At 45.4% G+C, this 16,293-nt stretch overlaps 1 protein-coding gene across 4 annotated transcripts in view; it reads right to left on the bottom strand.

Annotated features, from left to right (window-relative positions):
- The window catches only part of SLC2A8 (solute carrier family 2 member 8), a 124,657-nt gene that overhangs the window by 35,528 nt on the left and 72,836 nt on the right, over positions 1-16,293 (bottom strand). The window contains exon 10 of one of the 4 annotated variants that reach the window (XM_068249013.1): positions 5,235-5,377. The exons of 1 other annotated variant lie outside the window; for it this stretch is intronic. In XM_068249013.1, the coding sequence (XP_068105114.1) occupies positions 5,297-5,377 (81 nt within the window). In that variant the 3' untranslated portion in view covers positions 5,235-5,296. Of the gene's footprint in view, positions 1-5,234; positions 5,378-9,748; positions 11,755-15,566; positions 16,170-16,293 lie in introns of those variants that run through there. 2 more of the 4 variants (XM_068249012.1, XM_068249015.1) reach the window with 2 other exon arrangements.

Genomic DNA, 16,293 nt, shown 5'->3' with positions numbered 1-16,293 from the left:
AGTCTTTATGTTCAAAACAGAATTTCCACTGATCATCTCAAGTTCTATCCACAGTTCAATTGCAGTGCAGGCTTTCTAAATTGCTGACAAGAGGGTATCTCCAATCACATAACCCGTCACCACACCTCTGTGAGATACACTCACCAGATGCTTTGACCTGCTGGTAGGTCAGATGGCGCTTTGGGACAGTCACAGGGTCGTCCCTCACCCCTCAGGCAAGATCCCACACTCTCCAACACGCTGTCCAATAGCTCTATCTCCTCCTCATTGCACCTCAATAAAAATGCTCCACATAGCGTAATACTGTCACTTTAATAAAACTTTTAAAAAACAATTGCACTTACAATTTCCAATGGATTAAAACGGCACAGAGTTTTAGTCCCGCAGGCTCTCCCCCGCCAAGGTGGCCAGCTGGCTGTGTTCTCCCTTTGCCTCGGTGGACTTCCGACCGCCGCGCGCTCAGTCAGACTCTGTCCCTCTCCGGCTTCCTGGGTCCCGCCGTGGCCACGTGTGTGTTTGCTGTCTGTTCCGCGTTAGGCCCCGCCATCTGACCTACCAGCAGGTCAAAGCATCTGGTGAGTGTATCTCACAGAGGTGTGGTGACGGGTTATGTGATTGGAGATACCCTCTTGTCAGCAATTTAGAAAGCCTGCACTGCAATTGAACTGTGGATAGAACTTGAGATGATCAGTGGAAATTCTGTTTTGAACATAAAGACTGTGGAGTAGTAACAGGATTACCGTATTTTTCGCATCTGTGAAGTGGTTGAAAACAGCCTGGTCGATAGCTATATAAGTGACATTGTGCATATAACTATAGGTCTCTTAAAGGGGTAAAGTTTCATTTCGGATAGGGTGGGGGTTTGTTTTTCACTGTGGGCGCCAACCTCTGAATGTGGAACAGCCTCACAATGTTTGCTTCAGGCAGCAAAAATTCTAGAACCGGCCCTGATCATACGACCATGTTCTTAACCACCTTCGCAGTATGGACGAGCTCAGCTCGTCCATTACCGGCAGAGGGTGCCGCTCAGGCCCTGCTGGGCCGATTTGGATGAAATAAAGAGCAGCACACGCAGCCGGCACTTTGCCAGCCGCATGTGCTGCCTGATCGCCGCCGCTCTGCGGCGATCCGCTGCGAGCAGCGGCGAAAGAGGGTCCCCCCAGCCGCCTGAGCCCTGCGCAGCCGGAACAAATAGTTCCGGCCAGCGCTAAGGGCTGGATCGGAGGCGGCTGACGTCAGGACGTCGGCTGACGTCCATGACGTCACTCCGCTCGTCGCCATGGCGACGAAGTAAGCAAATCACGGAAGGCCGCTCATTGCGGCCTTCCGTGTTACTTTTGGCCGCCGGAGGCGATCAGAAGAACGCCTCCGGAGCGCCCTCTAGTGGGCTTTCATGCAGCCAACTTTCAGTTGGCTGCATGAAATAGTTTTTTTTTAATTTAAAAAAAAAACCCTCCCGCAGCCGCCCTGGCGATCTTAATAGAACACCAGGGTGGTTAAGATCTAAAAGTTAATTTATTACCCATCAACAGTTAAAAGTATAATCCAGTGACAGTCCATTCATGACAATAATCCCATCATCTTATTTCTGCCATCACCTGACAAAAGACTAGGTATTAGTCCCATCAATACATAACCTATAGTCCTATCGATGCCTGACATCACGCTCAGTCACACCTCACCATAACCTTACTACTCATTGGTCACAGCCTCTTCATCACGCAACGACACAAATTTCCAAAAACTCACATCATTATCTGACAACCTCACTACTGAGTTACACAGCAACATTCTTGTCCCATCAGAACCCAATAACACTCCCATGTTCACCTGGCAACAGTCTCACTACCACCCAACAGACCAGTCATCACACCGCAAGAGTTCCATCAATGCCCGAGGCCATTCTCATCATCATCATCCAACAACTCGCATTATCACCTGACAACAGACAGGCATTACCTAGCAACTGTCCTATCATAGTCTGACAGCATTCCCATTTTCACCTGGCAACAGTCCCAACATCACCTGACTCAAAAAGTCTTATTGCTTGACTACTAGGATTCCTACAGTCCCATAACCAGCTGGCAATAGTCTCATTATCACCTGCAAACATTACTACCCAATGGCAACGGTGTCTCATCATTACCTAACACCACATGTTCATCTGGTAACAGTCTCATCCTACCCCAAACACTAGTCCGCCACCACTCAACAGCCCAGCCTTTGCCTGGCAACAATCCTATCAACATCTAATATCACGTCTGTCATCACCTGACAACACATCAGACATCACTTGGCAACAGTAATGTCTTCATAAACAGTCCCATCGTTACTCAACATCAGTCCAAACATCACCTCACAATATTCTCTATGCTTGATTACAATCCCCTCAACATCCATAATCATTCAGCAACACGCCTATCATTACTAGACTGCAGTCTCGTTACCACAACATACCCGAACCATAACCCAACATACCCCAACCATAACCCAACATACCCCAACCATAACCCAACATGCCCGTCGTCACCCAGTAACTGAACAGACACTCAACAGTTGCATCATCACCCGCCAACAGACCAAGGCCCATATGCAATCCCACCTTTCTCCTGCGTTTTCTCCAAGGTGATAATTTTAAATCTTTTTAAAATAACTTTCCATCACTTTTCAACTGAATAAGTACTGAGAAGTAAGTACAAAAGTATTATCAAAATAATTTTGAGTATTTTCTTGCTTGCTGGTGGCTTAGTAGGCATTTTATTGACAAATTTAAAAAAAAATCAACTAGGAGAAAACTCAGGTGAAAAAGTGAATTGCATATGGCCCCAAGTATCAATAACAACATCACATGACCCACGCAGTCTTATGTGACTGAACTGTTATTATCACCTGATCATAATCCCATGTTGGCAACAACTCCATCTTCATCTGACAACACACCCATCTCTAAACAATTGTGCCATCACCACCCAGTAACAGTCCCCATCACGAGATGGCAGTCCCATCATTCCCTAATATTACATGAGGAGATGTTGGAAGTGTTCTTGTAATATTTTTCTCGGTCGGTTTCTGCGATTCCCTCTGGAGATACATGGACACCAGCAAAGTGAACCCCTGAAAATCATTCTTTATTCATTACCTGTAGATGATAATAATAATCCCAACATTTATATAGCAGTTTTCTCCAGTCGAACTCAAAGCACTCAACAGCTGCAGCCACTAAGCAGCACGCTCAAGAGGTCATCCTCCAGTGTAAGGGAGTCTTGCCCAAGGACTTCTTAAAGAATAGGTACTGACCCCAGCCAAGATTCGAACCCTGGTCTCCCATGTCAAAGGCAGAGCCCTTAACCAGTACACTATCCAGCTATGATATTGTACTCATATCCCCCACTACTGATCACCCCCAGACCTTCTCACAAACATAAAGAACTTATCCCTCGACAGTGGTGACATACTTCAGGACTTGGTATAACGTGAGAGCTACAATAAACCAATAAAATACTCAGAAACCCCCACAACCCATTGCTCCCCAAATATTAGTACAACTTCTAGGAACATGCATTTCATTCTAGAATCCCATTTACGACTCCAGTTATAACCACCACCACTCCAAGGAAGTGCTGATCTGATCTTAGGAACCCTTCCCTGACCCTCTCAACCCCAGCATAACCTTAAATATTACTATCACTCCAAGGAACATGTGTCTGATCCCAGGCATTCTGATAGAATAGGGTGACAATCTGAGACTTAAGAGGACCAGTAATAGATGGGACTCCCGACAGACAGAACAAGGGCTGACTACGGGATAAAATATAAGATGTGTGAGAGTGTGTGCAGATGGGTGAATGAAACTCAACAGAACTAGGTTATTTGTATTCTTGTTGATGGAGAGGGTGGCTAAAGTACTCAAGATGGACAAACTGGGGAGATGTCACCAAACAGACATATTGAACCAGGAGCGACAGCTGGAAGAAGGTACTTGAACAGGCTATGAAGGTGGTGGTGAAGCCACTTGGATAGAGAGATGGATGGAAAATTGTAGGGGCTAGTCTACTTGATTTGACCCAACAGGAAACCTCATAGGGAAATTCCGCAAACATGATTAGGTGGGCAGCACCCTCTCGAACTTTTAGGTTTTGAATAGGTTGTAGTAAACTACGCCCACACTATTCGGCGCTGTCGATGGTGCTGTGATTGGAGAACAGTTCTCTACGAGGTGTACTGCTGGATCCCCTCAACTAGACTGACAGTATTTGAAGAGATGGTTGAAAGATGGGGTTATGTAAATTGTTTGCAGCTTAGAATTAGGCCAGCCAAATGTACATCCTAGGACTGTCCCTATTCGAAATTGCATACAATTGCCATAAAATCGAAAGTCAGAAGAATTGGCAACCCCCCTCACCATCTCCAATTGTGATGTTTGGGAAGTTGGGTGTATTGGCCATGGTACTTAAATGCGTGGGTTTCGAAGATGCGGTAACGGTACTTGAATGGGAGACGGAGTGATGGTTACTTGCCTTGTGCTAAACAGGGGTGATCTTTTTTCTAAGGGCTGCAACCTGTTGGCAATTTTAGCGTCTGAGCAGGAAATGAGAAAATACATTACTATTGTCATCGAGGACTGATTTGTTAGGTTTCTGGGGTGAGCAAAGACCACTCCCGAGATCCTTTTGTGGTCACGCCTCAGAGTCTGGTGTGACCCACACTCTTCTGAGCAGTGGACATCGGTTTCCGCATACAAGTGTTCTGTCACGTCACTCTCTGTATGGGCTCCCCTGCAAACCATCTTCTCAGGATTTCCTCAGTCATACCCCCAGCTTACATTCATTGCTCTATGAACTTGAACGGAAGCCAGGCTTGGCAGAACTTGATGTAGGGCATCGCCTGGTGGCTGGAGGTGGTAGTACAACACTTGCTCGCGGCTCCTGGGCTGCTACTTCCGATTTCTGGTGCCAAATGTCCCAGAGCAAGAGGCCTGAGCGCCATCTGCAGTCAGCGTTGTGACACTTTCCAGATGAAGGCGACGTTTTGTCATGTGACCTACCTGCCGTACAGCCTGGACACTGCATGTCTCCCCCTCCCCCCACTACGACGACGAGCCTTCACTATGAACATTTCACAGAGAAATTAAAATCTAGGATATTTTTTGCAGATTTATTTATGAATAAATATTTAAATTGTTGAATGGAAACAAATGTTACATTGCGAGGTTTGTACAAATGATTTTTTTTGTTTTGTTCACCTTTTTCGGTTTATTACTTTTATTATTATTTTTTATTTTCCCCGTCGGGTCTCTTTATTTGTCCTGGTGATGAGCGGGACCTTTTCGCAGTGCTTTTTGTAACTGATTCTGTACTGTTAGACTGTTGCTGAACTTCTGTGATACAAAAAAAATGAAAAAAAAACTTAAAAAAACTAAAAAGTTTACCACCAAGTGTCTTAAACAATATTGTATTCATTGTTTCCAAGCCAAGTGATGATGTATATGTTTCGGTGTTTCAGATGTATCAGACTGTATAAAATTATTGATAATTATTATTATAATTATCAACACAATATTCACAGTGCTGTGGAAGTGGATATTTTGTTCTGATCTGTAATAAATATTTATGGAATTTGGTCTCAAGATTTGTTCCTGGAGTGGAGAAGAGAAGAGAGGGGAAATGGTGGTGGTGGTGGGGGGGAGTGGGGCGGGGAGGAATCGAGGGGGGGGGGGTGGTTGGGTGGATGCAGAATAGTGGAGGGGAAGAGTGTGTGTGTGTTTGGGGGGGGGGATGCACTGGGAGGTGAAGGAGAGGAGGGGATGGGAAGAAAGGAATGGTGATATTGGGAAACTCGTTCTTTATGAAGATAGTCGGCACTTTGCCATTAAAGTGAACCCGAGGTCAGAATGATATGGAGGTTGCCATCTTTATTTCTTTTTAATCAATACCAGTTGCCTGGCTGTCCTGCTTATCCTCCGCCTCAAATACTTTTTAGCCATAGCCCCTAAACAAGCATGCAGCAGATTAGGAGTTTCTGACAGTGTCAGAACTGACAAGTTTAGCTGCATGCTGGTTTCTGGTGTAATACAGACACTACTGCAGCCAAATAGACCAGCAGAGCAGTCAGGCAACTGGCATTGTTTAACCTCCCTGGCGGTAACCCCGAGCTATTCAGAGGCGTAACTAGAAATCACAAGGTCCCCCTGCAAAACTTTGGATGGGGCCCCCTCTCCGCCGTGAATAGGGACTGCCTACAAATCTTTGTCTACAAAACTTTGAATATTTCCTTATCAGTGGCTGAGCAGACGCAGTCATTAGAACAATTGTGCAGAGAATAGAAAGCTTTTTCTCTTTGTGCCCAGACTCCTTCAGCATCACTACAGTACCCAACACTTAGGGAGGGATAGAAAGGTTGGGGGTAGAGCAGCGTTGTATACAAGACCCTGCTGAACACTGAATAGGGACTGTCTACAAATCTGTCTGGAAAACTTTGTATGATTCCAGAGGCTGAGCAGATGCAGTCATTAGAACAATTGTGTAGAGAGCAGAAAGTGGTTTCTCTAAATGCACTTAGTTGTCAGTCTCTCCCCACAGGGCCCCCTCGGCTTCTGGGCCCTCCTGTGGCTGCATCCCTTGCAGGGTCTATTGTTACGGCCCCGCTCGGGCTAGCCGCCAGGAGCTCAATGCAGAACATTGGTGCGCAACGGGCATTTTTACTCACCTAACGGGATCCAGACACCGGCAGCCATTCTCCTTTATGTCCTCGGAGGCTCTGAATCACTCTGGTAAGATAGCCATTGGTGGTCTCACTAGAGGGTTACAGTGCCACCAGGAGGACAGAGGGAAATTGTGGCGCTGCAATCCAGGGAGTTGAGTGCTGGGGCTGCTGCAGGCATTCAGGCGGCATGATTTTTTCCTGATTAAAGGTCTGAAACGTTCTGAAAAGACCATGATATCTGGAAATAATCATACCACCAGGAAGGTTAAAAGGAAATAAATATGGCAGCCTCCATACCACTCCCACCTCGGGTTCACTTTAATGCCAGCTTAGAGCAGATTGGAATAAGTACAGCAGGCACTGGAAAGAGCTATGATACATGGTGATGTCATATCTAGGATAGAGCTGTACAGTAAGGATAGCCTAGCATTCTGCTGCTTACAGTCAGTGTAGCTGTCACACAGAACTGCTTCTCCTTTGTTTGTCTAGCCTTACCTTCTGCACTTTTCAGATCATAACAACAAATTCCTGAGACCTGAAAGCAGCCTAACTCCTGACTGCTCCAATACATGAACAGGGGTATCCTCCTTACTAACTACTGTGGCAAGTGTATTGGAGAGGAGGGGAAATTTTGATCTGCAATTACACGGGGGTTAATAATGGCTCAGATACGGCAAGCCAAGTGATTCCTCTTTGATCAGAAATAGATGGACGAGTCATTGATTCTCCATCACACAGCCCAGCTGATCTCGATTAGATGTCAGTAGAAATGAATTTGGGATCGACCAAAACGAAAGCTTTGTACCACTAATTCAGTGCAAGGATATGGAGTCATAGAGGTTTACATGTAATTAAAGGACATCTGAGGTGAAAATAAACTGAGGAAAAAAACAATTGTATCTAACCTCAGTCTCCTAAAAATGACTTATTTTTTAGATATCCACTGGTTTTATTTTATATTTTAATTTAGTTTTTACTGTTTCGTTGTTTCTGCTCAATGACACACTCATAGAAGAATGTCAGAGCTCAAACCTTTGAAATATTGACCCTTTTTATCTCTTTCCTGCTTTAAGAAGCCATTTACTGACAGGAAAGTGTTTTATGGCTGTAATTACTTATCAGTGAGGGTTATGCTATGGTCTGACCCAGTCCGACCCGGATAGAAACAGTCACTTGCATACCTGATAATTAACTTTCAGGCAGAGAAAGAAAAAATAAGAACACAGCCTAGTTATTTGTGTGCTTGGCACTGTACATACCCATAGTTACATAGTTATTTGGGTTGAAAAAAGACATACGTCCATCGAGTTCAAGTACAACTCCAGCCGGCTCCCTCACATATCCCTGTTGATCCAGAGGAAGGCGAAAAACCCTTACAAGGCATGGTCCAATTAGCCCCAAAAGGGAAAAAAATTCCTTCCCGACTTCAGATGGCAATCAGATAAAATCCCTGGATCAACATCATTAGGCATTACCTAGTAATTATAGCCATGGATGTCTTTCAACGCAAGGAAAGCATCTAAGCCCCCTTTAAATGCAGGTATAGAGTTTGCCATAATGACTTCCTATGGCAATGCATTCCACATCTTAATCACTCTTACTGTAAAGAACCCTTTCCTAAATAAATGGCTAAAACGTTTTTCCTCCATGCGCAGATCATCTCCTCTAGTCCTTTGAGAAGGCCTAGGGACAAAAAGCTCATCCGCCAAGCTTTTATATTGCCCTCTGATGTATTTATACATGTTAATTAAATCCCCTCTAAGGCGTCTTTTCTCTGGACTAAATAAACCCAGTTTATCTAACCTTTCTTGGTGAGAAGTGAGACCTTCCATCCCACGTATCAATTTTGTTGCTCGTCTCTGCACCTGCTCTAAAACTGCAATATCTTTTTTGTAATGTGGTGCCCAGAACTGAATTCCATATTCCAGATGTGGCCTTACTAGAGAGTTAAGCAGGGGCAATATTATGCTAGCATCTTGAGTTTTTATTTCCCTTTTAATGCATCCCAAAATTGTGTTAGCTTTAGCTGCAGCGGCTTGGCATTGAGTACGATTATTTAACTTGTTGTCGATGAGTACTCCTAAGTCCTTCTCATAATGTCACGTCACCTCGAGTGTCCTTTAAGGCTCTGGGAAGACGGGAAAAAACGACACAGGAAATTTGGGCGCAGTAAGTGTTTAGCACTGCAGTTGGCCTGAGGAAGTGGGCTTAGATCCACGAAATGAGTTGCCAGTGCATAATGAATGTCATTGTTATATGAAGTTGTCTTTGAGGTAAGCCACCTCTCCTTTTTTTCCCATTTTAGTTGGTTTTTAACTTAGTTTTATACACCTCGGGGCGCCTCTTACCCCCCTTTGCTGTCCCTGCACAAACGCTTTTCTAAGGATAAGTAACAATGTTTTTCCATCAAAAAAAAAAAAAAAAAAAAAGGGGCTTGAAATGCAGTTTATAGCAAATCTTCAGCCTATTCGGTAAAATCTGTCAGCCTGTAAAATAGTCATAGTTACATGAGCAGCCTTGTCCCTCGCAAACCGTCCTGAAGAATCCGCCCCGCATCACCTGACTTCCTAGAGTGTGGCTCCGCCTCTCTGAACAAAACCGCCAAGATGTTTACTCCTGTAAACAACTCTGCGTTTTTCTCTGGGGTAGGAAAAGGAGGTCGGGGCCACACGCCAGACGTCGGAACAGCTTTGAGGGAGAAGGCAGCGCAGGTAACTATGACTATTTTACAGAAAGGCTGTCAGAATTTACTGAATAGGCTGAAGATCCACTTAATCCCAGTTGTCTATATTTACCACACTCCGTAAGTAGGGGGCGCAGTTCCATCGGTTGTGTGGGGTGCAGGCAGCACTATACACAGCTCCAATAGTACAATGTTATTATAATACTCCCCTTCTGTAGTGTGACCTTCAGTGATTACCAAGACTTTATCCTTTCTGGTAACACTGGGCATATTCACTGCAACACACACGACTTGGCTGCACATCAGGCTATACAGTATGTGCTAAGCTTATATATGACGGGTCTAGATCACACTTGCAAGACGTTTGTATTTTTTCATATCAGCTTTTATTTATATAGTGCAAAACAAGTGGAGCAGCACTGTAGAATAAATAAGGATACAAATGACAAAGCTAGATCTACAACAAACACAAAATGTAACAGAGATAGGAGGAACACCACCAGTCCAGATGGAGGACCCTCAAACCAGAGGACAGACATGGGACTGGAAATATATTCCAATCCAAACACATGGGACAAGAAGAGGATACCCCATCCAGAGACCAGACCCAGAGCAGAAAGAGAAGAGGACCCTCCGATCCAGAGACATGGGTCTGGAAGAAAATCCCCAATCGAGAGACCAGACTCTGGAGAGGAAGAGAGACCATAAACCTGATACAAGACTCCTCCAATCCACAGAGCAGACCTTAGACGGGAGACTAAACCAAAAAAACAGTGTACAGATATGGGAAAGGAGGAACCCCAACTCTGACCGTTGGATGGGAAGGGTCTCCTCAATTTAGAGACCAGACAAAGGACAGGAAGGAGCCCCCTATCCAGAGACTGACCATAGAATGGGAAGGGTACACTAAATCCAGAGACCAGACATGAGATGAGAAGAGGATCTCAGATCCAAAAAACTGACCCGGGATGGGAAGAGATTCTCAATCCAGAGACTGGCCATGGGATGGCAAGGGTACCCTCAATCCAGAGACCAGGAAAGGGACAGAAAGGAGACCCCCAATCTAAATGAGACAGATCATATCGGCACCGGCACAGCACCACATAGCACCTGACTTTGGCACCAACATACACCGTAATGTTTTACGGACCCTGAATTACGTGTCTCCCTCCCCCCATCCAAGTTGCTACAACTCAGGGGGAATAGCATTTAACATCAGCCCCAAGTTTCAGCAAGAGCATAGTAAGTCATCTTTTAGCTCACCCTGCGCCCAACTGAATGCAGACGAGAGAACACATACGCCAATCCATAGACAGGCCATGGGATAAGAAAGGTACCCCCCAACACAGAGACCAGACAAGGGGCAGGAAGGAGACCCACAATCCAGAGACTGGTCATGGGATGGGAAGGGTACCCCCAACCCAGAGACCAGACAAGGGATGGGTAGGAAACCCCCAACCCCGAGACCAGTCATGGGATGGGAAGGAAACCCCAACCCCGAGACCAGTCATGGGATGGAAAGGAAACCCCCAACCCAGAGACCAGTCATGGGATGGGAAGGAAACCCCCAACCCCGAGACCAGTGATGGGATGGGAAGGAAACCCCCAACCCCGAGACCAGTGATGGGATGGAAACCCTCAACCCAGAGACCAGACATGGATGGGAAGAGGACCACCCAATCCAGAGACCAGACACATGAGGGATGGAGAAACCCCAATCAAGAAGCCATTCTAAGACCAATTAGAAAACAAGAAGATGATATGCTCTTCTGCAGAAGAGACATAAATAATTCCCAGACATGTTAATTCCACACACAACAGATACATGAATCTTCTCCATACCGTGTCACATGGGCACATGTAGACATATTGCCCGTATTGCAAGCCCATCGGGTACCAATGAACAGGCTAGACCTATGTGAAGATGGCACAGTTAGATTAATATTCCTGGAATCTTCCATCAACAACGTCCTCCTGATGCTGGTCTGGTAACCTTAGTGGCAGCTATTATCCTCCACAGCCAGTAGGTGGCAGTAGTCCAGACCACAGGCACCAAATTAGAGTGACAGAAACCGATAGTCTGGAGATGGAAATAAAACATGTTTTCTGCCACCAGTCACCACTCCGCCACATGGCTTCCTAATGAAAGTGCTTCAGCCAAAAGCCGCCTTGGAACCCGAGGAACCCCGTTACTGAATACCGTTGGAGGAAAATCCAAATCTCGTTCTGCTTCGGTCCTGCTGGAATTGAGACTCGATTTCCTCCAGAGTTTTCCCCTTCGTCTCCGGGACACAGAGGACCGTGAAGAGCACGCTGAGAGCGCAGAAGCCGGCAAACAACCAGAACGTCCCGTAGGAGGTGAGAGAATCCTGCCACAGAGGACATAAATCACGTTAAAAGCAGGATCACCAAAACCACCAGATTATTTACAGCCAGTCAATAGGCCACAGAACTCAACCGCCTCTTGTGCCTGTCACTCTCTGAAGGTCACCGGTGGGGTGACACTAACCACTAAATGGACCATAAAATGCCCACAAATCAATGTGTTTATTGATGCTTACCGTCTCCATCCTCTTCATTCACAATTTAACACTTACGCAGAGTTTACAAACCATCCACCGCCTTTATCCGGCATCATCAATGCCTTCATTCACAATCTCAAAAACCATATCCCACAGAGCTAGAATAAAACTTAAATTCACTGTCGGGCATAAAATCAAAAATCAATTCTTTCTTTTTATCTGGTAAACAAGTAATAAGGATTCCAATCAGGCAATCCAAAAGTTAAAATCTCTATTGCTTTTCTTGTTTATAAATGATTATTCCCCAGTTTACCTGACTCTTATTTGGTACGTTGCCGCACAAAGGAAGTTGCAGGGCATGCTGGGTTGTCCTTTTTTGCTTCTGTACATTAGTTAAGTCTGAGGGGAAATAAAGAAGCAAAAAAAAGGACCCTTTGTGCGGCAACCAGAGGCGCCTCTAGCCATCTTGGCACTCCAGGCGAGAAAACCTGTGGTTCCCCCCCCCCCCCCATGGTGCCCCGACACGCTCCCCCATCCTCCCCTTGTGGTGCCTCCCTATGAAAATAATTGTGATGCGGCTGTGTTTCACTGGAAAATAATCGTAATGCTGCACCCTACCCTGCTCTGCCTGCCACAGACTCCGCGGGCTGCGGCCGACAGGTGAACTGGTGCTGCGTCTATCAGACGGCACAAGCCAGTTTACCAACTGGGACCAACTGGGAGGACACACTATCTGGCATTGGTTAGGGCTAAAGCTGCATGGAGTTATTGTCTTCCCCAGGAATTCATTTAGGCACTTCATATTCCCCAACATCCCTAAAACACACTAACAAGTCAACTGGTTTCCCCCAAAACAATCCTATATTGAAAATATTAGACTTTAACTATGGTAGGGATTAGATTGTGAGCTCCTCTGAGGACAGTCAGTGACATGACTATGTACTCTGTAAAGTGGTTCAGAAGTTGTCACTGCTATATAAACACATAATAATAATATGGTAGGGCATTCGACTATGACTATGGTAGTGGGAAGGGAGGCAAGATGTAGCCAGCACTGCGCTTCAAATGATTGTTTATTGAGATGAAAAGTACACTTACAGTTGGTTGAGGTAGATTCAGGCGAGATGCGATGCGGATGTGGTGGGTGCCAGGTCTAGATCCCCCTGCGGACGTCCGTTTCGCGCGTCTAGCGCTTGTTCACCGCAGTGGGGGAAAGGATGGGGGCGGGCCGTCTCAGCGCGAGTTTCATACTCGCGTCCCGGCGGCACTTCTGCCTACGTCGACCAGCCACGCCCCCAGTTTCCATGGCAACCCGCGACGCCCGCCCGCCTCGTGTAGAGGACGGAGAGCGTCCCAATACCTACGCAGAGCGTGACGTATCAGCCGGGGGCAGCCAGTCGAGCCATTCCACGCCCAGCTGTCAGACGGCGTAGACGCTGAACAGCGTCTAAAGAGCCTGCTGTATTAGAGGCGTAGCCATATGGCAGCAAGGGCAGTCACGGCGCGGTCAGGCATACCGGCGGCTGAACGCCACAGCTGTACGTGTGGTTACACATGAAAACATTTTAAAAAGAGATAAAATGAAGCTGGGGAGGGGGGGCGAGAACAGAAGAGGGGCAGAGCCAGGTACAGTAATATAAAAAGGACACTGTCAGGGCCAAAATGAGTATAGGGATAAGAGGACCAAGAAGGAAGCCCCTATGAAAAGTGCACCTAAGGGAGAGGAAGGGGAGGAAAAAACACACACTCTTATCCCTATACTCATTATACTATGACTATGGTAGGATTAGATTGTGAGCTCCTCTGAGGACAGTCAGTGACATGACTATGTACTCTGTAATGTGTCGCAGAAGAAGTCAGTGCTATATAAATACATAATAATAATATGGTAGGACATTAGACTATGACTATGGTAGGATTAGAGTGTGAGTTCCTCTGAGGACAGTCAGTGACATGACTATGTACTCTGTAATGTGTCGCAGAAGAAGTCAGTGCTATATAAATACATAATAATAATATGGTAGGACATTAGACTATGACTATGGTAGGATTAGATTGTGAGCTCCTCTGAGGACAGTCAGTGACATGACTATGTACCCTGTAATGTGCTGCAGGAGATGTAAGTGCTATATAAATACATAATAATAATATGGTAAGACATTAGACTATGACTATGGTAGGATTAGAGTGTGAGCTCCTCTGAGGACAGTCAGTGACATGACTATGTACTCTGTAAAGTGCTGCAGGAGATGTCAGTGCTATATAAATACATAATAATAATATGGTAGGACATTAGACCATGATAGGATTAGAGTGTGAGCTCCTCTGAGGACAGTAAGTGACATGACTATGTACTCTGTAAAGTGTTGCAGAAGAAGTCAGTGCTATATAAATACATAATAATAATATGGTAGGACATTAGACTATGACTATGGTAGGATTAGATTGTGAGCTCCTCTGAGGACAGTCAGTGACATGACTATGTACTCTGTAAAGTGCTGCAGAAGAAGTCAGTGCTATATAAATACATAATAATAATATGGTAGGACATTAGACTATGACTATGGTAGGATTAGAGTGTGAGCTCCTCTGAGGACAGTCAGTGACATGACTATGTACTCTGTAAAGTGCTGCAGAAGAAGTCAGTGCTATATAAATACATAATAATAATATGGTAGGACATTAGACTATGACTATGGTAGGATTAGATTGTGAGCTCCTCTGAGGACAGTCAGTGACATGACTATGTACTCTGTAATGTGTTGCAGAAGAAGTCAGTGCTATATAAATACATAATAATAATATGGTAGGACATTAGACTATGACTATGGTAGGATTAGAGTGTGAGCTCCTCTGAGGACAGTCAGTGACATGACTATGTACTCTGTAATGTGCTGCAGGAGGTGTCAGTGCTATAGAAATACTTAAAGGGATCCAAGCAGCTCCTGGCTTCAAATAGCTGCAAGGGCTGCCATTGTTCAGAAGCTCACTCCCCTGCTATTTTACAACTGCTATTATCCAGGCTAGGTGTGAAATTCTTCAACTGTAACTGATGTTTTCTGTTTGAAGTACAATGGGGGTTTGTTTGTGGTCAATTAAGTCTAATGAGGTGATTTCTTATCTGTCTTCCACCATCTCCTGCTCAGGGACCGCAGGTCCTTTAGGGACGGACAAAGTGGCTAATTTAACCCTTAGATGTAAAAAAATGAGGTAAAATGAAAGTTTTTTTAAAATAATAAACCACATTTTTAGAATGCATTTTTAATTTGCTATAGAGCTGTCCTGGGTGTTAAAAATGATGCTCAGTTCACTTTAATTATCACTTGTATATGAACAATTATCCATTATTGTACCTTTGTAAGAACCTTATAAACCACTGGGAGATCTACAATTACCATAATTTCTTTGTGAAATTGAACTATAATTCCATACATGACACATACATAATCACAGTAGGACATGCTGGTACCTGTAGTTCCCCAGTGTGCACTGCAGTCTATGATTTTGTCAAGGAATAGGAAGCCTGAGCAGCACCATACAGCATGTCACTCTATACACATCCTAATGACCTGGTCTCCCAAATCCAAATAAGCTTTATTGGCAGGACCAAATACATTTAGCATTGCCAAAGCAAAACAAAGCATTAACATGGGGAGGGGGATTGTGGGAATAAGGGAAGGATATAGGGGGTTGGGGTATATAGTCCATAGGGTGTGGAGGATGTAAGGGACAGTATGGGGGACTGGGATATACAGTCCATAGGGGGGTATTGGGGGGAATACAGTCCATGTGGTATCATGTTCCTCTCAGTTGGTGGCAGGCTGTGACATATCGGGCAGCTATTTGCACGGTTGTTTCCTCCTCCCCCAGTAGGTTGTAGAGTTTCCTCTCCTCATCTGTGGAGGTAAAATCCTGGATGTGGGCGGAGAGTCTCTGGAAGTGGGCGGTCCTCACAGGTGCGTATTTGCTGCAGTGTAGCAGGAAGTGGGCCTCATCCTCCAAGACCTCCTGGTCACATTGTCTGCACAGTCTCTCCTCCCGGGGCTTCCATGTCTGTCTGTGCCACCCTGTCTCTATCTCCAGGCTGTGGGCACTCAGACGGTACAGACTCAGGGTCTGTCTGTCTTTGTGGTGGTGTAGTCTCTCCAGATATGGAGCCATTGTGTACTCCCTCTCAGGGCCGGGCCGAGGCATAGGCTGGAGAGGCTCCAGCCTCAGGGTGCAGTGTAGGAGGGGGCGCACAATTCATTCAGCTGTCATTCCTTATTGTGTACAAAGCAGAAAGAAATAAAAAAAGGGGATACATAGCAGTGACTGCAAGCCAGATAACTAGATATTAAGGTGTTGGGGAGGTTGTGGGCCCTGTGGCCCTCTTAGTCTAATAGC

Source organism: Hyperolius riggenbachi, chromosome 8 (assembly GCF_040937935.1).
Source record: "Hyperolius riggenbachi isolate aHypRig1 chromosome 8, aHypRig1.pri, whole genome shotgun sequence".
In the NCBI taxonomy this organism is placed as follows: Eukaryota; Metazoa; Chordata; class Amphibia; order Anura; family Hyperoliidae; genus Hyperolius; species Hyperolius riggenbachi.
The sequence above is the reverse complement of the archived record's forward strand: the minus strand, read 5'-3'. Positions and strand labels throughout refer to the sequence as shown.